This window comes from Stegostoma tigrinum, chromosome 5 (assembly GCF_030684315.1).
Source record: "Stegostoma tigrinum isolate sSteTig4 chromosome 5, sSteTig4.hap1, whole genome shotgun sequence".
In the NCBI taxonomy this organism is placed as follows: Eukaryota; Metazoa; Chordata; class Chondrichthyes; order Orectolobiformes; family Stegostomatidae; genus Stegostoma; species Stegostoma tigrinum.
The window spans coordinates 88,375,169-88,399,953 of record NC_081358.1 but is presented as its reverse complement, the minus strand read 5'-3'; the positions used below and the strand labels follow the sequence as shown (position 1 = coordinate 88,399,953).

Here is a 24,785-nt window from a genome sequence, read left to right as displayed (position 1 = left end):
TGATGGCTCATATCCCGACAGTTAAACTTAAATGCAGTGGTGGTTGATGTGCTGGTTATGATTTTCCAAAATTATAGATTCTAGCACAAATATGCAATTGGAAGTTAGCAAGTATAATTGGAAAAGGCAGCAACAGGAGACATGAGGAGAAATATTTTCCTGTGGTGAGTGGTTAAGATCCAGAACATACTGCTTCATAGTATTGTAAAGGTAGGTTCAATTGAGTCATTCAAGAGGGAATTAGGTTATTATCTGAAAAGGACATGAATTGAATTATAAGAAAAACAGAGAAATGACATCAATTGGATTACTCAACCAGAAAGTCAGACGAGACATCACAGACTGAATGGTCTTGTATGTGATTTGATGATACAGCGCCTTTATTCTGGAAAGAATTAAGGTAGAAGACAGGGAATGAAAACCACTTAACCTGACATTAGAAAAATGTTGGAATTCAGTATTACGAAATTGCTAATGTACTTAGGAAATCATCTCATGGTCACAGTCAGTATGTTTTTTTGGAGGACAAATTACTTTTGACAAATTTATTAGAGTCTTGAGGATGTAAAAAGTCAAGAAAGATGAGGGTACCCAGTAGAAACTTGGATTTCCAAATGAAATTTGGTAAGATGCTGTAACCAAAGTTTATGTAAAGATAATGCTCTTGGAGCTTAGGTAATATACTAGCGCGTACTGACTCTTGGCTAACAGACAACAAACAAAGAGTAAGGATAAAAGGGGGCATTTTCAAGTTGACAGGCTAGTTCTAGTGAGTGCTGTAAGGAGGAGTACAGGGGTTTCAACTACTTACAATCCGTATTGATACTTTTGGTATATTCACCTAAGGCAATGTATCTGTGGTTGTTGAAGATATAAAGCTGGGGGTTTGTAAGGTTTGCGAATGACTCAGGTTACACGGAGAATTATTCTAGTTAGGTGATTGGGTAGCAAGATGTCAGGTCGAGGTTAATGTGGGGAAGTGTGAGATTATTTGCATTTGCCATAAGAGTAGAAAAGCCAAAGGCATGAATTTAGAAATGTTGATTTTCAGAGAGACTTTGGTATTCTTGTACAAGAAACAGCTAGCATCCAGTCATGGTATACAATTAGGAAGGAATGTAGCATTTCCCCTTTATTGTAAAAGGGACTGAAGTACAAGAATAAAAAAAAGTGCTGTGATCATATGGGAGTTTTGAGAGACCACACTGGACTGCTGTAGGTAGTTTTGAATGGTGCGCTTTAGTTTTCTCCTGCTCCTACACATTGTTAAGAGAGAGAAAAAAAGTAGGATTCCAAGCTACTGAATGTGTTATTAGGAGAGAATCAAAGAGATAGACTTTAAATAGACTTCAAGGAGGGTGTGTTAAGGTGGATAAGGTCTTCAAGAGGCAAAAAAGGCATGTGACTTCCAGAGCATGGGAAATAGGAAACAAAAGGGACGATGGAAATTTCACTATTTAAGAAATATATTTGAATGTAATCCTATAGCATTCCTATTGCCATGCTGAAATTGTAAATGAGCTTGATTGGTACATCAAGTCTTAAGTTTAGGAATTAGATGGTTATGTAGCAGCAATCTTTATTTTCAATACTGGAACACTTCTTGCTACTCATATTATATTTGGTATTCTGCAAGTTTGAAATCAAAATCAGTCCAATCTCCAGTAGTGAAAAGCCCATAAAGAAAAAGCCTCAGTAGATCAACTAATTCCTGCAAGAGTTCAGCCAAAAATCTTAATTTAAGGCAGCATTAATAGTTGGGAACAAGCAATGTGCAGGCTTTAACGTGCCCATAATTCCAGTGGATGGTTTGATGAAATGTAATTGATACATTAATAAGATGTCCAGTTTTGTTTACCCATTTCCATTTACATTCCAGATGCAGAGAGGATTACATACAGCAGAGAATTCCTGATGAAAATTGCTAGCCTGCCTATTTCAAAAGAGAAACCTGAGTTTTTGCCATCTCTTCCTGTGGTATTAGAGAGGCCAGTAAGTTGTACATTTTGGATAGTGATTATGATTGGTAGATTGCATTCTTTGCAGTTGTGTTGAAATAATATTCACAATTTTGATTTTAGTTTGTAAATAAGAGATTACCAAATTTTAAAAGAATTCCTGTACCCAGTTACTGTATACACAAAGCAGGATAAATTCGACTGAGCCAATTATCATTCCCATCGGTCTGTTTTTGGTTGTAAAGTGATGGAAGGAGTCATCAAATCTGCTATTAAGCAGAACCAACTTGGCAATAACCTGCTCATTGACGTCCAATTTGGGTTCTGCCAGGACCATTCAATTCCTGACCTTATTATAGCCTTGGTTCAAACATGGACAAAATTGCTAAATTCTAGAGGTGAGATGAGAATGATTACCCTTGATATCAAGATAATAAAATGTGAGGCTGGATGAACACAGCAGGCCAAGCAGCATCTCATGTGCTCCTGAGATGCTGCTTGGCCTGCTGTGTTCATCCAGCCTCACATTTTATTATCTTGGAATTCTCCAGCATCTGCAGTTCCCATTATCTCCATTACCCTTGATATCAAGACTGCATTTGAGAGTGTGTGGCAACAAGGAGCTGCAGCAAAACTGGAGTCAATGGGAATTGAGAGAAAAGTCTCCACTGGTTGTACTCATCCTGGCACAAAGGAAGTGCTTGTGGTTGTTGGATGTCAGTCATCTCAGCTCCAGATGATTCTTTGCAGGAGTTTCTCAGGGTAATGCCTAAGCCTGACTATCTTTATTTGCATCAATCACTCTTCCTGTATCATAATGTCAGAAATTCACTGAAGTCTGCACAATGTTTAGCATTGTTTGTGACTTGTCAGATACTGAAGCAGTCCCATGTCTAGATGTGGCAACATTCATGCCACACAAATGCCAGGAAATGATAATCTCCAATAAGAATCTAACCATTTCACCTTAACATTTCAATAGTGTTACCATCACTGAATCCTTTATTACCAACATCCCAAGAGTTACCATTGACAACAACCTGAACTGAACTATATATATAAACATAATAGCTATCAGAGAGGGTCAGAGGTTAGGAATTCTACAGGGAGTAACTCACCAGAGCCTGTCTACTACCTAAAAGGCAAAAGTCAGCAGTGTGATGGAATATCCCTGCTTGCCTGGATGAGTGCAGCTCCAACAGTCTAGAAGCTTGCTACCACCCAGAACCAAACAGCCCATTTGATTGGCACAATGTCACAAATATGTATTCCTTCCAGCAATGTTCAGAAGTAATGGTGTTATCACAGAATCACAGAATCCCTACAGTGCAGACAGAGGGTATTTGGCCCATCAAGTCTGCAGTGACCCTCCGAAGAGCATCCTATCCAGCCCCCGTAATCCTGCATTTAGAACAAAGAAAGAATAAAGAAAATTACAGCACAGGAACAAGCCTTCAGCCGTCCAAGTCTGTGCTGATCCAGATCCTCAATCTAAACCTGTAGCCTATTTATCAAGGATCTGTATCCCTCTGCTCCCTGCCCATTCATGTATCAGTCTAGATACATCTTAAATGATGCTATCATGCCCACCTCTACCACCTCTGCTGGCAACGTATTCCAGGCACCGACCACCCTCTGTGCATATCTGCCTTAAACTTTTCTCCCCTCACCTTAAAATCGTGACCCCTAGTAATTGAGTCCCCCACTCTGGGGAAAAAGCTTCTTGCTATCTATCCTGTCCGTACCTCTCATGATTTTGTAGACCTCAGTCAGGTCCACCCTCAACCTCTGTCTTTCTAATGTAAATAATCCTATTCTATTCAACCTCTTTTCATAGTTAGCGCCCTCCAATATCAGGAAACATCCTGGTGAACCTCCTCTGCACCCTCTCCAAAGCATCCACATCCTTTTGGTAATATGGCGACCAGAACTGTACACAGCATTTCAAATGTGGTCGAACCAAAGTCCTAGCCAACTGTAACATGATCTGCCAACTCTTATATTCAATATCCAGTCCGATGAATGAAAGCATGCAGTATGCCTTCTTGACCACTCTATCCACCTGTGTTGCTACCTTCTGAGTACAATGGACCTGAACACCCAGATCTCTCTGTGCATCAATTTTCCCCAGGGCTTTTTCATTTACTGTATAGTTCGCTCTTGAATTGGATCTTCCGAAATGCATCACCTTGCATTTGCCTGGATTGAACTCCATCTGCCTTTTCTCTGCCCAACTCTCCAATCTATCTATATTCTGCTGCATTCTCCGACAGTCCCCTTCAGTATCTGCTACTCCACCTACCTTAGTGTTACCTGCAAACTTGCTATCAGACCATCTATACCTTTCTCCAGATGAAGTTAGTTTATATATATCACAAACAACAGTGGTTGCAACACGGATCCCTGTGGAATACCACTGGTCACAGTTCTCCAATTTGAGAAACTCCCTTCCACTACAACTCTGTCTCCTGTTGCCCAGCCAGTTCTCTATCCATCTAGCTAGTACGCTCTGGACCCCATGCAACTTCACTTTCTCCATCAGCCTACCATGGGGAACCTTATCAAACACCTTACTGAAGTCCATGCATATGACATCTACAGCTTTTCTCTCATCGATCAACTTTGTCACTTCCTCAAAGAATTCTATCAAGTTGGTAAAGATATGACCTTCCCTGCACAAAACCATGCTATCACTAATAAGCCCATTTTCTTCCAAATGTAAATAGATCTTATCCCTCAGTATTTTCTCCAGCAGCTTCTCCACCACTGACATCGGGCTCACTGGTCTATAATTTCCTCGATTATTCTTGCTACCCTTCTTAAACAAGGGGACAATGTTATCAATTCTCCAGTCTTCCCGGACCTTACCTATGCTCAAGGATGCTGCAAAGATATCTGTTAAGGCCCCAGCTATTTCCTCTCTTGCTTCCCTCATAACCAGGGATGGATCCCATCCAGACCTGGGGACTTGTCCACCCTAATGCCTTTTAGAATACCCAAAACCACCCCCCTCCTTATGCTGGACTTGACCGAGAGTAATCAAACATCTATCCCTAATCTTAACATCCGTCATGTCCCTCTTCTCAGTGAATACCGATGCATTAAGAGTCTCACTCATTTTCTCTGACTTCTCGCATAACTTCCCACCTTTGCTCTTGAGTGGACCAACCCCTTCTCTCGTTACCCTCTTGCTCCTTATGTATGAAGAAAAGGCTTTGGGATTTTCCTTAACCCTGTTGCTAAAGATATTTCATGACCCCTTTTAGCCCTCTTAATTTCTTGTTGCAGATTGGTCCTACTTTCCCAGCATTCTTCCAAAGTTTCATCTGTTTTCAGTTATCTAGACCTTATGTATGCTTTCTTTTTCACCTTTGCTAGTCTCACAATTTTACCTGTCATCCATGGTTCACTAATCTTGCCCTTTCTATTCCTCATTTTCACAAGGACATGTCTGTCCTGCACTCTAATCAACCTCTCTTTAAAAGTCTCCCACATATCAAATGTGGATTTACCCTCAAACAGCTGCTGCGAATCCACATTTCCCAGCTCCTGTTGAATTTTGCCAGAGTCGGCCTTCCCCTAGTTCAGCATTCTTCCATTAGGACCACTCTCGCCTTTGCCCATCAGTATTCTAAAACTTACGGAATTGTGATCACTACTCCCAAAGTAATCCCCTCTTGAAACTTCGACCACCTGGCTGGGCTCATTTCCCAACACCAGGTCCAGTATGGCCTCTTTCCGAGTTGGACTATTTACGTACTGCTCTAGAAAACCCTCCTGGATGCTTTTTGCAAATTCTGCTCCATCTAAACCCCTAACACTCATTGAATACCAGTCAATGTTGGGAAAATTAAAATCTCCCATTACCACCTGTTGCTCTTACATCTTTCCATAATCTGTCTACATATTTGTGCCTCTATCTCATGCTCACTTTTGGGAGGCCTGTAGCACTGCCCCAACATTGTTACCGTACCCTTCCAATTTCTGAGCTCTGACCATATTGCCTCACTGCTCGAGTTCTCCATAGTGCCCTCCTTCAAGCACAGCTGTGATATCCTCTTTGACCAGTAATACAACTCCTCCACCCCTTTTACCTCCCTCTCTATCCTGCCTGAAGCATCTATAACCTGTGATAATTAGTTGCCAATCTTGCCCTTTACTCAACCAAGTCTCAGTAATAGCAATAACATCATACTCCAAGGTACTAATCCAAGCCCTAACTTCATCTGCTTTACCTACTACACTTCTCGCTTTAAAATAAATGCACCTCAGACCACCTGTCCCTCTGCATTCATCATGAGTAGGCTCTCTGCCTACTCTTCCCCTTAGTCACAGTGACTTCATTAAATAATTCCTCAATTATTTAGTTTACTGTGGCTAATCCACCTAGCTTACACCTCCCTGGACACAATGGGGTAATTTTTAGCATGGACGATCCATCTACCTAGGACTTTTGACTGTCTGTAAACTCACTGCAGAAATTAACCAAGCCATCTTAAAACACCACCTTCCAAACCCATGGCCGCTTCCATTTAGAAGGGTGAGGGCAAGGGCAGCAGTTACATACAAACACTACCATCTAATTTCCCCACCAAGCCATTCACCATCTGAACATGGAAATATATCACTATTTGTTCAATATCGTTGGGTCAGAGTCCTGGAACTCCATCCCTAATGGCATTATGGGCCTACATTCAGAACATGGACTACAGGTGGTTCAAGAAGGCAGCTCAAGGCCTTCTCAAGGTCAACTAAGGATGGACAATGCCCATGCCTCTTGAGTGAATTTTAAAAAAGCACATTTTGTGGCTTGCCACTTCTAGCTGTCCTTAGAAATATTTTTGGGTATGTTTTGAAATGTACATTTGAAAGTAGGCAAATCAAAAACATGACAAGTGCTTTGATTCAATAAGTGCCCACCTTTGACTTATTTGAATTAATCACTTGTTCATTCCAAAGTAAATCAAATTTTCTGTATTTTCAGCTCGCAGTTTTCTGCATGAAACACTGTAAAATAAGAACTTCACCTTTAAAAAAAATTGTAATGAGTTTAACACTTGTTTAAAGGATCTCCTACATTAATTGCGAAGTTTGTAACAGAAAGTATTTTGACTTTTTCTAGAAATGACTGTTAGCAATTAATATCTATTCAAGTTAACAGAAGCTTCCAAGTGTTTGGATGAAATTGTGCTAAAGTGCTGAAGATTTAATTATGCTATTTAATGTAATTATTGCTGATATAGGTACCAAAGCAGAATTTGAAATTTGTAAATAGCTCCCCTCACACCCACCCAGTTCCCCACATCAAATATATGGCATTTCTCAAAAAAAATCTAGAAACTTCAAATTATTTGTAACGATCTACTTTAAGTTAGTTTTGAACTACCAGAATTCAATACAAAATATACATTTAATTCAGAGCTTCAATTGATGTTGTAACTGGTTGAGCAAGAAAACCTGCCATGATGTTAGTACATAACACATGGCCAAAGAGTAGCACCATTGGAGAATGTGATGTCGCTGCATCATATCCTCAATAAAGACATTGTTGTGCACACTTTGAGGCAAAAATCATACCTGACAGCTATCAAAGCTGTCCTCAATTATTTGGCATTGTGCTTATTCCAAACTCTCCCTATTAACATACTACAATATTTGCCAGTTTCCAACTCAGATTATTTAGTTTCAATAATTTCATTACTTAAACATATAAACAAGATCTGAAAAAATACTTCAGATGCATCAACTAAGCGATAAAGTTAAAGCCTGTGTTCTCATAATTATCGCATCTTCTGCATTCCCCATAACTGTTATCTTGCAAAATTGGCTAATATGGAGGTACAAGGGTGCTAAAGCCATAGCAGATCTTATCAATTCTAACTTTAAAGTTGCATTATCATACTTTCTCACAAATCTGTCAGTCATTAATTCTTCTTAAAAGAGAAAAAATTAATAGACTTGCATTTGTTCTGATGTTGAAACAATTATCAAAAGCTTGCTGACTTGATCAAAAGTATCTATTGCTCTCCTTTATACATCAGCGAGCTATAACATCGTCAGATGCAAAATATGTAAATGCATTTTTTGATTCAAATTTTGATACAGTATCTAGTTTAGAATCAATTCCATATTTTAAGAATGGTTTTCTCCAAGATGAGCTTTAATTAATTCTTTTCACCATTACTGGTTACTACTTGACTTCAACTAGTTTAATTCCTGCCATTTGAAAATCGTTAAGATCAATGTGCAAATGCATAGTCAAATGAAAATTCTTTGTTGTGAAGTACACATTTGCCCTCTAGTATCTGACACCCTCTACTTTGCAAAGTATCTTGTACCATACCTCTAATCTTACGTGGTATACCTTCTGAACCAAGTGGTTTTAATTTATCAATTTCATGCTTTTCTATGGCCTCAATAGTCTCTTAACATTTGTTTTTCTTTCATTGATATAAAACCAGGCATAAAGTGACAAGATCTAATGTTGTAGCCTTTGGTTTTCCTTACACCAGACCTGCTCAGCACAGCAGTGACACTTGATTTGAACTGAAGTTCTTTACTTCTAATTTTGCCAGCTTGTAACTGAATGTGTTTTTTGTTTTAAAATCTTCCCGTTGCTACTTGATATGAACTTTGCCTGGGACTGCTTTCTCTATCTACTCTGGAATAACTAACTCTTCAGTTCTAAGATTTCCCAACTCTTCCACTGCAGCATGTATTTTACCAGGTCTAAAATGCTTTTAATGTTTGACTGTAGATTTATCTTTATGGAATATTACCAGAAATTTCTCTGCTGCAGTGTTCTTAAAAGTTCAGAGATAGCAAGAACTGGAGATGCTGGAGTCAGAAATAACACAGTATGGAGCTGGAGAAACACAGGAGGCCAGGTTGCATCAAAGGAGCAGGAAAATTGATATTTCAGTTTGGGATCCTTCAAAAATTTCTGAAGAAAGATCTCAACCCTAAATGTCAACTTTCCGCTCCTCAGATGTTGCCTGGCCTGCTGTGTTCCTACAGCTCCGTACTGTGTTGTCTCTAACTCCAGCATCTGCACTTCTTGCTGTCTTTGAGTGATTTATAACCCCACTGCAAAGCCTCTTCCAAGGATGTCCATTTTGAAGAAGTTTGACCTCCTCCTTCTGGAAAGACCTCAGTGGATCTCTCTCTCATTGCAACCTTCTGGTAATCTCCCCTGCCCTGAAACTCTTCAACCTTATACTTGAGCAAACCTGGTACTACAGCCACATCTCCTTTCTCAGTACTTGCCTACGGAACAGGATCATCCCCAATGGACTCCAAACAACATTCAGGCCATCCCAATTTGGCCCTGCCTGCGACAACCTCAACCTACAGAACATCCAGAGCCTCCAAAAATGGTTTTCTCTATGGATCCTCAAGTACAAACTCTTAGCAATGCATGGCATCATTTGGCACTACAGTCAACCTACCCCATTTCTTAAAAGTCAGCTCTTTTGGCTATTATCTATCACATGACCAGCCTTTTTAAAAAACCTTTATCCGAGAATTCTGCAAACCTGAATCACTTGTATTCCTAATTGTTAGATGAACCAATGCCCACTGTTGGCATTTTATTGAATGATGGATCCTCACCACAGCTCATCATGGAGAGAGACTCGCAGCCACTCAGCAACTTGGGAAAGTGCACTGATTTTCAAGACCCATTATTCCCAGAGTCATCACAAATGTTAAAGAATTAATAAAATTACTCCACGCCCTCAATTTTCTGTCTGATGAACTCGGTTTAACGGAAAATACTGAACCGTTTACTGTACTTAATAAGCAATAACTATTTATTACAAATAAATTGTTCTAACTACAGGTAAAGAAATATAGAATTCCAAGTTGACAGTTTATCTTAAATCATACACCTTCTTAAAATCATCAACTTTTCATGGGCAGTTGAGTACCTTTCAGAATTCAGTATCACTTGCTGCTCTTCGATCATGCTCTTGATTTACCCTGAGACCCTTTTGCTTCATCCACTCTACCTTTCAGGATTAATTTGGATGTAATCAATGCTTATTAGATCAGTTAATTGCAGTATGATACTTTTACTTACCTATGTCTTTGCTGACAATATAAGAGAGAAACAATAGTCAAAATGTTGTCTCAGTAAATCTATTTGAGAAACGTAAGAGAATATTTTCCATGGTATTATTCAAGTGTGCATCTTATGCTGCAGCTGTACAAAATTCTGGTGTGGCCGCACTTGGAGTGTTGCGTACAGTTCTGGTCACCACATTATAAGAAGGATGTGGAAGCTTTGGAAAGGGTGCAGAGGAGATTTGCTAGGATGTTGCCTGGTATGGAGGGATGGTCTTACGAAGAAAGGCTGAGGGACTTGAGTCTATTTTCATTAGAGAGAAGAAGGTTGAGAGGTGACTTAATTGAAACATATAAAATAATCAGAGGGTTAGATAGGGTGGATAGGGAGAACCTTTTTCCTAGGATGGTGACGGCGAGCATGAGGGGGCATAGCTTTAAAGTGAGGGGTGAACGATATAGGACAGATGTCAGAGGTAGTTTCTTTACTCAGAGTAGTAAGGGAATGGAACACTTTGCCTGTAACGGTAGTAGATTCGCCAACTTTAGGTACATTTAAGTCATCATTGGATAAGCATATGGACGTACATGGAATAGTGTAGGTTAGATGGGCTTGAGATCGGTATGACAGGTCGGCACAACATCGAGGGCCGAAGGGCCTGTACTGTGCTGTAATGTTCTATGTTCTATGATATTCGAGATGAAGTTTCATGACGTGAATAATAGTACTACCTTAAATGTGGTGATCATTTTAAAGAATATATAGATGAGCCTCAGAGGTAAGCAGTGATCTCACTCTGACCACAGTATGTGTTGGTGTTCTACTAAAAAGTTGGAACTGATCCAGCTCAAAGCATGCTGCTCCACAGCCTTAACATCATGTACTGCGACAATGAAATTAATTTAAGAGGGACCCATGCTAAAACACAATGAAACGTGGTAGCAATGTGGAGATTTCAATCTAAGGTAGACACGGTGCTCTCAGATGAATCTGAAGAATCACAAGGCAAGATTGATTAACCAAGGGAGGAAAGAATGAACAATGACATGAGAAGATGCTCAGAAGATTTTCTGAAAGTAGTAAATTGCCAGGTTTCTTTAAATGAGCTGAAACAGTTGAAGACTAATCTAAAGTGAGGTATGCTTCAAAACGGGGTTATGTTTCTCACAACTGAGCAGCCTCTATCTCTTCCAAAGTCCTTTAATGCTGTTGAAATGCCAAGGCAGGCACTTAAATTAGAGTTGTGAAAGATGCAGTTTCACAGGTATATATTCATCCCATTAGAAGCATCAGCAGCTCCAGGCCAGTACTTCCTTACACGCAACCAACCCCACATTACAAATGAAATCCTTATCTGGCAAGCAGTAGAGGAAACTTTAGCAGACTTTCAGTCAGCCTTATTAGCATACAATTATTATTTTTGCCCCAAGATGTTCCTTGATGTCAAATGTGCCCACTTCAAACAGTTATCTCAACAAAAAGAGGGATTGGCAGAGTCTTTTATGAATAATTTATTTGATTGACCAATTCATATATTTAATCGGGCATTGAAGGATATTGAAGCATATTCAAGATATAATTGAGGCTGGAGTCCTCACTGATAGGTATCGTGGCTTTTGCAGTCTGAAGATGACTTATCATTACAGCAAATGGTCCAGCATTCTCTGCAAACCAAGCAAAGAGTGTGCAAACTGGATGTGTTTCAGTGCAAACCTGAGGTTCAGTCTAATGCTGTAGCCTAGCTAGACACAAAAATGTGCACCTTGCACAACAAGAATCAGACCACAGTTGAAGAAAAGGCTGGAAAGGCCATTTAAATTCCTGTATACCACATACAAAACACAAACTAAATGTGATGTTTCAACAGAGCTCAAAAATGGCGCCATTCTGGACAAAACAATGTGCTTACCCATCACCTCATCTACCACCTTCAACTAACATTTCTTTCACCACTGAAACACAATTTCAATACTGTGTGACCTCTACAAGCAACTGCACAATAACTTACCAAGTCTCCTCCAACAGCATCTTCCAAACCTACGAACTTTACTACCTAAAAACACAAGGGCAGCAGATACTTAGAAACACCATCGCTTTCAAGCCTTCTTCCAAGCCATATAATATCCTGAACTGGAACTATATCCAGAACTGTTACTTCATTGTCGCCAGATCAAACTCCTGAAACTATACAATCATTGGTAAAACAGACTGCTTATATCCCAATTCCTCCGCCTCCGCCGCATCTGCTCCCACGATAAGACATTCCACTCCCGCACATCCCAGATGTCCAAGTTCTTTAAGGACCGCAACTTTCCCCCCACGGTGATTGAGAACGCCCTTGACCGCGTCTCCCGCATTTCCCGCGACACATCCCTCACACCCCGCCCCCGCCACAACCGCCCCAAGAGGATCCCCCTCGTTCTCACACACCACCCCACCAACCTCCGGATACAACGCATTATCCTCCGACACTTCCGCCATTTACAATCCGACCCCACCACCCAAGACATTTTTCCATCCCCTCCCCTGTCTGCTTTCCGGAGAGACCACTCTCTCCGTGACTCCCTTGTTCGCTCCACACTGCCCTCCAACCCCACCACACCCGGCACCTTCCCCTGCAACCGCAGGAAATGCTACACTTGTCCCCACACCTCCTCCCTCACCCCCATCCCAGGCCCCAAGATGACATTCCACATTAAGCAGAGGTTCACCTGCACATCTGCCAATGTGGTATACTGCATCCACTGTACCCGGTGCGGCTTCCTCTACATTGGGGAAACCAAGCGGAGGCTTGGGGACCGCTTTGCAGAACACCTCCGCTCAGTTCGCAACAAACAACTGCACCTCCCAGTCGCAAACCATTTCCACTCCCCCTCCCATTCTCTTGATGACATGTCCATCATGGGCCTCCTGCACTGCCACAATGATGCCACCCGAAGGTTGCAGGAACAGCAACTCATATTCCGCCTGGGAACCCTGCAGCCATATGGTATCAATGTGGACTTCACCAGTTTCAAAATCTCCCCTTCCCCTACTGCATCCCTAAACCAGCCCAGTTCATCCCCTCCCCCCACTGCACCACACAACCAGCACAGCTCTTCCCCCCCACCCACTGCATCCCAAAACCAGTCCAACCTGTCTCTGCCTCCCTAACCGGCTCTTCCTCTCACCCATCCCTTCCTCCCACCCCAAGCCGCACCCCCAGCTACCTACTAACCTCATCCCACCTCCTTGACCTGTCCGTCTTCCCTGGACTGACCTATCCCCTCCCTACCTCCCCACCTACACCCTCTCCACCTATCTTCTTTACTCTCCATCTTCGGTCCGCCTCCCCCTCTCTCCCTATTTATTCCAGTTCCCTCCCCCCATCCCCCTCTCTGATGAAGGGTCTAGGCCCGAAACGTCAGCTTTTGTGCTCCTGAGATGCTGCTTGGCCTGCTGTGTTCATCCAGCCTCACATTTTATTATCTCCCTGCTTTTAGCTTTGGTCTCCTTAATGAGTTATCATCTTGATTCGGAACTCTCTCACGGTTTCTCCATTGCCAGGCCAAAATCCTGGTGCTCCCTTATGTAGAGCACAGTATGTGATTGTACATTCCAAGGACTGCAACAATTCAAGAAGACAACTCACCATACTTCCTCCAGGGTACTTATGAATGGGTGATAAATGCTGGCCTAGCTAGGAGTGTCCCCATCCAATGAATGAATGAAAAAGAAGTGTTGATATTGTGGTCTAAAGAAACAAGTCTGCCCAGCATGGGGAGTCCAATTCTCTCAACATGGCAGATTTGACTACTCCCAGCTGGGTTGCAACACCAAATCATCTTCCAAAGTAAATTAAATAGATCACGTTAATAACAATGGAGAATTCTGCAAATAGAAAAAAGATGTAGTAATGGAAACCATACACTTCCATTGCCCATTGAGGTTGTTAGATCTATAAGAGTACTTGATAACTGGGATCATGAGTTTTGGTCATTAATTTTAAATGTCAACAATTTTAGGACAAATTGATCTTTGATTTGGGATCATTGTTGTTGTCCTGGCCCCTATTATGAGGAGGCTTTACATACAGCACGTTCGATCACCACATGCCAGGATCCAGACTCTTAGAGGTAATAACTTTCCAGCTCAAGCTCGGTTTAAAGCATTACTCATCTACATTGATAAAGATTTTAAAAGATATTATTTATCTCTTAAGGAATCAGATAAAGCCCTTGTTAAATCAGCAGACCTATGTGCACTTATATCTTCTACAATTGACCCAAGGATTTTTGTGACAGAGATGCTTTCTAAATGGAAGATGACTTTAGCCTATGCAGGAACATAAGCATTCATGTGAAGAAGGTTAGATGACATTTTGTGAAATTTTCCAACAGCTTTCTCCCCGACTGAAGTGTCATTTCAAGAAGAGTGGATGATATTTTGTGAAGACTGTTCTCAGCTTTTCCAAAAGTCTAATCAGTATTATGATTCTCCTCTGTGTTTAAAAAAAGGATGAACGTCTTTCTTATTTAGATTACTAACCAGGATATGCATCCAAGGAGTACACCTGGGAGCATGTTTCAACCAGGACTAGTTCTGTTGTTTTCAGAACTAAACTCTGTGATACATGACTTTTCATTTCTTGATGCATGCAGTTTATCAAGATTGCTCTGGCAGTTTTCCAAATCAAAAAAAAATCTTCACCTATCTAGTGGTAAAGTCAGAAATGGCAGGTCAATGGCATCTTAAATTCATGTGCCATAGTTTCAGTGTCAGGATGAAGAGATGAGTGAATCATCAGGACGATTGCAGAATTTGAAGAAATAAATCTCAAGGGGATCCTCCTATGACTTCAAAGAAAGAACAAAGAATTATGCCACGATTGCAGCAGAAAAAGGATCATTTCCATGTCAGTTCTCTATGAGAACTCAACTTGCCCACTCCCTTACTTTCTTCATAGCTTAACAAAATAAAATGATGTAAGCAATTGGAAATCAAGGTTGCAGATGGCATATCTAAAAATGTGAAACTTAAAACCAATGGAAAGTTATTATCTAATCATTTAACCAGTCAATTGGAATTCACGTGCAATTAATATCTTGAGCTTTAATAAGATGTTAAGCAGTGGAGTTCTTAAGGCGCTGTGATGTTGCCTTTACCTCTGAACTAGGACTTTGGGTTCAAGTCCAACCTGTTCCAGAGATTTGTACGAATGTCTCTAAACAAGTGTTTAATGACAGCCTGCTAAAAAAAAGACACTCAACAAGTTTAAGATGAGGACTTTTGTGATGCAGTGGAAGTGTCTCTACCTCTGATTCAGGAGGCTTGGATTCAAGACACATCTGTTCCAGATGTGTCACAACATGTCTTAACAGGTTGATTAAAATTAAGTATATTTGAAAAATTTAGAGATGCAAGTGGTACATGACTCATGCAATATTGGTAGTATCCCTACCTTTGCGTCAGAAGACCTAGGGTTCAAGACCCACTTTCTTCTGTCGTGTATCATAATACGTCTGTACAGGCCGATTTAAAAAATGTATCTTTTGAGAGCTCCAGTGCAATGGTAGAGCCTTTCCCTCTCAGCTGGGAGACCTAGGTTCAAGTCCCACCTGCTCCAGGGATATGACATAATATCTCTGAGCAGATTTAAGATGGAATATAAGTTGTAGTGCAAACACTTAAAACTGTAACAAAGTGGTAACTAGTAATCCAGATGAGGCAGGATATTTCTCAGACCACTGTTTGTCTCTGTGCATCTTGGTTCTCAACTTCCTGGAACACCTCTGTAATGTGTGTGACTGGAACCTGTCTTCAGAGTCCTTTTCCATAACCAAATCCACATGTTGAACCTCCCTACAGTCTCTTACTTATAATCATCTTTATCTGGGATGTTTACGTGGATGGAAAGGTCTTTTTGGATCTTTCGGACCAAATTGCAATGCATCTGTGAAGATTTACTTAATGTAAAAAGGCACTTCATGGTGTTTTTAATTCTTTGCTAAAGTTTTGAGTTAAATGTCCCACCATTCATTGTCAATCAGCTGTCATTCTTCTTTTGAAACCTCACACCTATTCTTGCCTCAATGTTTCCTCTACACCACACCAGCTTTCTGTCCCAAACTAGTCTTATACCCCCGATCATTCCATTTAAGTACCACACTAGCTTAATTTGGTATGTACATGAGGCCTGTTAATAAGCATTCACAATCACCATTCATTTAAGTTATCCTTGTTCTTTATTTAGCTGGTGAACTAGACATTGTGCACTTCAATTAACCTCATGTTCCGACGTTTTAAAAAATTGCTTCAAATTGTAGACGTCACTGAAAAGGACAGCGGTTGTTATCTATCAATGGCTTGTTAGGTTATTCAGAAGATGGTTAAGAGTCAACCAAATTGCTTTGGATCTGGAGGCTAGAATGGGTAAGTATGGCAGAATAGTTTTTTCCATAATGGACATTAATGAAACAGATGATTTTCAACAGCTATCAATGATAATATCATGATAATCACTATTGGGCTTAGATCTCAATTCTAAACTTATTAATTAACTTAAATTTCATTAGCTACCATGGGCCTCTGGATTACAAGGCCAATGATATAGTAACTACACACCAACCCTCTACAAATAACTCTGCAATAATATTCAGCATGATTAAATTAAAAGCTAACTCTTCCGTAGGCTGTTGTAGCACAGTGATAATGTCCCTGCCTCTGAACCAGAAGGCCTGGTTTCATGTCCATCTGCTTCACAGGTGTGTCATAACACATCTGAACAAGCTGATTAAAATGTATCTACTGTTTATTTCAGCTATGGCATTTTGAATATTGTTGAAAAATGACATATTTTGTCAAAGCTTTTCATGTTGTTCTCATCAATTCAAAAGAATACTAATTTAAAGGGAAAACAACTTCTAATATTGTATCACATGAGCATTCTGTGCTGCCATGGTAAATACACCTGTTAATGATGATTGGCCAATAACTGCTGAATTGGTATTACTGGATTGCCGTTGACCAAATATTTAATTGGACAACCATATAAATAATGCAGCTCTGAAAAAAGTTAAAAAATCTGACAGTTCTGCAGCAATTAACTTCCAAAACCCCAACCACCATCATTAGGGAAACTCTAGAAGTCTGATGGGAGCAAAAAGAAATGAGTCTACTGGGGGGATTCTCGTGATGTGCTGATAGTGTCCCTACTTTTGGGCTAGAAGACCTGAGTTCAAGTCCCACTTGTTCCAGAGGCACCTCAGAACATGTTTGAACAGGCTGATTTAAAAATATCTAGGATTGTGATGGAATATTCACCACTTGTCTAAATGAGTGAGTCTTCAACAACATTTGAGAAAATTGGCATTATCCAGAACAAAGTGATAATAAACTGTTTAAGAACTCTTCTGACAAGACTTCTAACATTATTCTCTGTAAAGTGATACTGCTGCCCACCTGCTGCAGGCCTGGATCTGTCACCTACGTGGGACTGAGCATTCACCTTCCCCTGCCCCTTGTATGACCCAATATCGTCCATCTAACCTGCTTTACTCTAAGCACTGCATCACTTACTGGGTCCCCTTTTAAAACTGAGCCCTATCCAACTGGAACCATTTCCCTGGCACTGTGCCCCCTAGCATTGGCAATCTATCCACCTAGAACCCTATCAACTGGTACACTACCCTCTGTCATCCATTTCCATACCCATTTGGTTCACTATCCCACATGATATCTTACTGGCACCCTTCCTTCTCAGTTTTGTATTTTATGTACTTACTGTTTGACAATATCTGTCAAAGTAGCTGTGATTCTGGACTTTTAAGTTTCAGAATACAGCACCTGACTGTTGTGAAAACAGCTAATGATTTCCCTTCAGTTGACAAGTTTGTACTATGAGAGAACTGAAAGAATAGAAGTAGGGCCCTACATTTCTAAAGGAGCCCTGATTGCTATCTCCTGTCAGAAATGCAAAGCTCTCTGATTTCATAAAAAAATGAAATAGAGTGACGTGGTGCCTGAGATTGCCATTTCTCAGAAAATCCAACCCTGTAATACTTAACAATAACCAGCTCACTAATGCTCAGTTTGTGTTTAGCCAGCACCAATCTGCTGCTGACCTCGTTATAGTTTTGGTTAAGAGATTGAAAAAATCACTGAATGTCAATAGTGAAATGAGAGTGGCTGCCCTTGCCATCACATCTGCATTTGAGCGAGTGTGGCCTCAATGAGCAGTAGCAAAAATAAAGCCAATGGCAAATGGGGGGGAAAACTGTACACCAGCTGCAGTCATGCCTAGAACAAAGGAAGATGATTGTGATTGTTTGAAAGTCAGTCATCTCAGTCTTGGGACAACACTGCAAAATTTCTTCAGGATAGTGCCCTAGGCCCAACCATCTTCAACTGCTCCATTGTAAGGTCAGATGTGGGGATGTTTACTAATTATTTTTATAATGCACTAGACCATTCATGATTCCTCAGAAGCAATTCTTGTCCATAAACAGGAGGACCTGGTCAATGTCCAGATTTGGGCTGACAATTGGCAAGTACCGTTTGTGCACTCAAGTGCCAGGCAATGGCCATCTTCACCAAGAAGGAATGCAACCTTTGGCCCTTGACATTCAATGCCATTACTGTTACTGAATCCCCCTCTGTCAATATCGTGGATGTTGTCATTGACTAGATTCTGAACTGGTCTACACTACCAATATTGTAACAGCTGCTAGAGCAGGTCAGAGACTAGGAATCCTGAAGCAGGTAGCACACTTCCTGACTCCGCAAACCCCTATGTCATCTATAATGTAGAAGTCAAGACTATAATAGAAGACTCCACAGTTGGCTGGATCAGTGCAGCTCCAATAATACTCAAGAAGCTTAGCGCCATCCAGGGCAAAGCAGCCCACTTGGCTGGCATCATATCCACAAAACCCCTCCACCACTGATACTCAACAAAAGCAATGTGTGCCATATATAGAATGAACTGCAGAAATTCTCCAAGACACCATTGTTCAACCCATGATTGCTATCATCTAGAAGGGCAAGTACAGTAGATGGACCCACCAGCACTTGAAAATTTCTTGTTGTCCCTTCAGAGACTCTGTGTCAAAATCCTGGAACTCACTCCCTAATAGCATTGTGGGCAGTATCTACACCAAATGGGCTACAATGTTTCAAGAAGGCAGTGCAGCATCACCTTCTTAAGGGCGACAAGCAATGGTTAATAAATGCTGGCTTAGCCAGTTATGCCATTTTCCTATGAATGACTAAAAACAAAAAAATAATATGCCATTAACTGGATCAAAGTGAGACTTGCACCCCTCAGAAGCAGGACGCTTTAACCTAAATGTCCTCCTAAAAGCACCAGAAAACAGTAATGGTCACTACTGAATTATATGCAATGTTAACAAGCAATTGCCTTCAGAGAAGTCTGGGGATTTTGGGCTGGGACACCCCATTAAGGTTTTGGGGAGGTTGATGATTATAAAGGATTAGCGAGAAACTTAAAAACAAAAAAAAATGAAGAGCAGGTGTAGGCCATTGGTTCAATAACCCTGATCCACCAACTAACGTGGTAATGGATGATTCTCTACTGCAAAGGCATTCTGCCCTCTTCCCATATCACTTAATGCCTTCAGCATCTACAAATCTGATGCTTTTTAAAATATATTCATGATTTGACCTCAACTACCTTATGTGGCAGAGAATTTCACAGGTTCACCAACTGTCTCATGAAGACATTTCTCCTCATCTCAGCCCTACATAGTATCTTAGGACCATGACCTCTTGATCTTGCCCCTAAAGCAAGGGAAACACCATACCTGAGTCCAGTTCGTCCAACATTGAGAGGTAAAGAGAGGATACTATGTAGAGGTGTACCCCAGGCCCCCTAAAAGAGATACCCCACCATTTTTGCCTACCAGTCACCCATATAATAAAAACTGCTTTTGGACTGCTTATTGTGTCCCCCTTTCCCCCATACTGTAGAGCATAGGCTGGGATTAGATGGAAATATAGCAGTCTGATGATATGCTTTATTTTGCACACTCTTCTGCCTTCCAACACACCGTAAACATACTCCCCATCATATTCTTGCTAATCATCAATGGTTCATTTCTAAACACTTTAGTCTCATCGTTAATTTTTTTATTCACTCATTTCCTTGGCCCACCCTTTCCATTCAACCTTTCATCCTTTTATTCTTCTTCTCCCTGTACTAGTTATTCTTTCCCCTTGCCCTCCCCTTCCCACTCTCTGTTTCACATGTCTATCCATGTTTGAAGCATTCTTTGTGTAAAAGATATTAAAGTTAGACCATGTACTCAAAGGAAGTTCACACTGGATGGAACAGAAAGCTTCTAAAGTTCAAGAATATACTGAACTCAACTTGATGTTGGAGAAATCCATTCAGATATTGAGAAGTCCAATGCCAGCTTTTGAATATTTGCACAATTCACAAAAATGTCAGTCAATTTAAGAATGATTATGGAAAGACAGAATTCAGAGGAAAATTGAAACATTTACTGACAGTTCTTTCTATTCTACTTTGTGAAGTAATATTATGCAAAGTTTGTTGAGATCATGAAGTGCATTTTTATAAATAGCATATAAGTTAGACAAGATACGTTATTGGAATAGAATTTTTTGAAAATAAATTAATAAGGGGTTGCAGTTAGCTCACTTATCCAGATGGCTAGCAGAGTAAAATCACTAATATGGAGTTTAATCACTATTCCAGTTCAGGTAAACCTTGGACCTGAGGGTGCTACAATATAATAACACAGGCAACCTATGAAGCAGCTTGATTAGGGTTAATGATTTCATTCAAAGTTCTCACCTTCCTAATGCAAGTAAATATTTTACATACCTGAAATTTATTTGGTATTTTAAATTTTTGGTTTTATAGCTGATGCGATAATTTTGGTACCCATTCTTGCTCGGCAATGGGTAAATTAAATAAATTAAAAGCCCCATGTGTTCCAAAACACGTCTGTGTTGCAAATAGCAGAAGTTGGTATTTCAGACTTGCCTGAGAGGCATGTCAGAACTACAGAAACTCATCTTGTAGTTTGAAATTTTGTGTTCATCTATATGTGGAAGCTGTGAATGATATGTTGATAATGTGAAATACAAAATATCTTTTCTACCTCCATGCACTAAAAATATTTACCGTTGGCATTGACAACTGAATATCATTTATATTTCTCCACATATGACAGAGGATTCTTTTAATTTAATGTTTGAATAATAGGTTCACTTTGTAACATTTATAAAATTGGAATAATAAACTGGACCACTAAATGTTACTTACAGTATTTAATGAGATATAAAAGCATGAGAGATCTGAATTCCCTCAAGCTTCTCCTGTTGTGCTGTCATTGCTTTGCTAGGGGAAACTCTGTGGAAGTCTATCTTCTCATAAATGTGATGAAATATTTAATCCTTTTCAGCTAAATACGCAATGTGTTCATTTAGAATGTTTTAGCCGTTAACAAAAAAATGAATTCATGACTCTCAATTGAAATGATGTTATAATGTATGTTGAGTTTTTTTTATATCTTGTAATCTCACATATTTGATTTATCCTGTGTCTTCTCACCTAGAGAGAGAGGTTGTATGGAAGTGGACGGGGTTTATGTTTTGCTTACCAAAAGATGGCTACCAATCATCATGGAATTGCTGGCTGATTGACAGTTGTAAATCAAGTCCTGAACTCACTTGGAAGGTGCTTATATTCTGTTTAATATTTCTAAACATATCTACCGGACTTTTGGATCTTTATGGGAAGAACTCATCCAACTTTACTCAACAACTGGAAGATTTTCTTTTTTCAGTGATGAGGTTCATGATTAATTTCTTTTGATTCTAATTAATCAAGATGGTGAAGTACCACATTTGTAAAACAGCACTTTTGGTAGAGTTTGTGCACTTGAAATAAATTGAAAATGGGTTAACAAATATTTTTTTATGTAGCAAATGAAATACATAGAAAGGACAATATTGTAATTCTGGCTCTCTCTTTTGAGGGATAGTTATTGGATCAGTTACCACAGAGACCATTTCACATCCTGGAGGCAACATGGTATCCAGAGGCCATGCATAAAAAGAAAGATTTTTTAAAAAATCATTATGTTAAACATTTTAATCCAGACACCTTATCTGAAACAAAATCTTTAGTTCTGTGCTTTTCACCTGCAGTGTGTATTACCTACGAGTAAAAAGATTAGATTACATTAGCTCTGACAAGGTCATCCTCCTGTTTGGTGTTATCTTATATCTACAAGGTAGGACTATCCCAGTTATCCAATGAGAGATATCAAAGGTACATTCCTTTTAAGAAATTAAGGAGTTATACTACGTTATCCTTCCTGTGCTATACAGACCTTGATTTCTGAACAGTTAAGCTATTAGAAAAGTCTTTTCACTTGAACTGTTGTTTCCAGCAACCACTCTTCTGGCATTATTGGGATTCACAGTAGGTAAGACAGGATGGATTTCACACTTCCACGTTGGAAGATCCTTCTACATCTTTTACGTGTATATGAGCATGTAACTAGAAGTTGGACCTCTATATCTCAATGTCGACCCATATGTAACATTAGACCAAGGAGCAGGTCATACTAATAGGGTATAAATAATAATGAGAGCTACTACATGTACATGTTTTACAACGTAGTCTCTTTAGCATTTGCCTTGTACCCCTGAGCTTCAAAGATTTACACCACGCACTGCCAATTAGCAGAAGTGCATTATGAACCAAGAAAATAATTTCCTAAATTTAGTCTTCATAAGCTATGTATAATACTCTAGTTTTTGCACAACAATATCCATGTAGAAAGATTTAATTTTCTTATTATTCAGTGCTCATTTTATGCTCTACTGCATGAGCATATGGAGAATGAATATGTGTTGAAAATAGCCAGTGGTAACTCAGATTGCTTACAGCTTTCTTATCAAGTCAGATACCATTATTCACAAGCTTAGAATTCTTTAAATGTTTATGGCTGGCACCAGAGAAGTGGTCTTTTTTTGTTTTCAAGAAGCTTGTGTTTTAAACTCAGTTTAAAATCCCTCGTGTAGGTAAAGACCTCAAGGTATATGGTATGAAGCATATATTTAAGCAATCTTGATTGAGAATTAAACTGCCTACAAAATTATCACAGCTAGCACTGTAGCTACCAGAGTGACTAAAAAAGAGGTTGATGAGATCTTTGTGATGCTGTCTGGTGGGATCTTCAGATTTCAATTAATTGAATGGTAAATTAATTGTTCTGTGTGTTCTGTGTTCTCCATAAGTTTTCTGTAGCATCCTATTGTAGAAATTGGCTAAAGATCCGTCAGTGTGCCTTTGGAACTGAAACAATAGCTTTAAAACTTTCAATGAAGGATTCACTCATTTGGTTATACTTTGGCCTGTTGAATAAATCCTCATGTACACATTTGATTTTTTCAGTCTGCTTCCTGCACCAGTGATTGATCCAATGAACATCCACGGACAGTGGATAAAGATTAAATTCATTACAATTCTCTAAACCATCTCACCCCTAAAATTGGTAGGAACACTGATAATACCTCTGAATTATAGATGTTTACCTCATATGTCACAACTACTTTCCCAGAATAATTATTTCAAATATCCAGGTGGTTTAAGTTTCCTCATTGCAGCATTCTATAGGTTACTATGAGTCTAAGGTCTTATCTTCATTATTCTAATCAATAGTGTAAGTTCATGTTTTGATCAGTACCTTTTGTGAAATTTTTAAAGTTAGTTCTGAATTTGTCTTTAACTGGTTTGACCCTGTTGTTCCTTCTCTTCCTTTCGCATTTTACTTTACTTAATTTTCCACATTTACCTTTTCATACTATTTGCAGTCTCACATACCTTCACTGAGATCTCTTAATACATCTCTCCAGGCTTCTAATTCAAATTTCTCCGTTTAGCTCAGACTCTGAGACTAGGAATCAACCTTGTGACTTTTCTGCATTGCTTCCAGCACTTTGGAAAGCAAAAGTAATGACCCTGTGCCGACATGTTATAGCATACCTCTGTGGGACTTAAAGTCAGACTACCAGGTCCATTTGGCCTACCACTGCATTACAAGAACCAATCAATCACTTGAATGCCTACTTTATTTCTCAATGACCAGAACAGCATACACTACGCAAGATGTTGTCTGCTCAGAGTGCAGTACCATTTGATTGACCTCCTTTGACGGAGATTCTATTAATTTGGTTATATAATTAAAGGTTCAGTGCTTGGGCCTCAGTTATTTACAATTTCAAACAGCTACTTTGGTGAAGGGACCGAGTGTAATGTATATGTGTAATGTTTGTCAATGATACCAAGTTAGGTAGGAATGTAAAATGCGAAGAGGATGAAAATAAAACTATAAAATGATATGAACAGATTGAATGAGTGACAAAATGTTGTACAATGTGAGAATAAGTGAAGTTATCCATTTTGGTGGAAAATTGAAATGCACAATTTTAACTGGGAAGAGACTGCAAAATATAGATACTCAGATATATTAGTGTGTCCCGATGCACAATTTCCAGAAAGTTAACATACAAATAGAGCAAACAATTAGAAGACCAATCGACATGCTAATCTTTATTACAAAGAAATTCAAATGCAAGAGAAATCTTGCTACAATTATATAGAGCAAGACATTATATAGTGCAATGCAAAATATGGAACAAAATGTCACAATGTCGATAAAGGTTTTGACTATTTAGGACCAAGATGAAAACACTTTCTTTCATTCAAAAGGTTGTAAATGTCT

General features: G+C 39.6%; 1 protein-coding gene across 4 annotated transcripts in view; it reads left to right on the top strand.

The window, feature by feature from the left end:
* gra (granulito) overlaps positions 1-24,370 on the top strand; it is a 102,591-nt gene extending 78,221 nt beyond the window's left edge. For 3 of the 4 annotated variants that reach the window (XM_048529801.2, XM_048529800.2, XM_059646363.1), the window contains 2 exons: positions 1,880-1,992; positions 21,606-24,370. In XM_048529801.2, the coding sequence (XP_048385758.1) occupies positions 1,880-1,992; positions 21,606-21,689 (197 nt within the window). In that variant the 3' untranslated portion in view covers positions 21,690-24,370. Of the gene's footprint in view, positions 1-1,879; positions 1,993-14,027; positions 14,124-21,605 lie in introns of those variants that run through there. The other variant, XM_059646364.1, reaches the window with a different exon arrangement.
* The last annotated feature ends 415 nt before the right edge of the window (positions 24,371-24,785 follow it).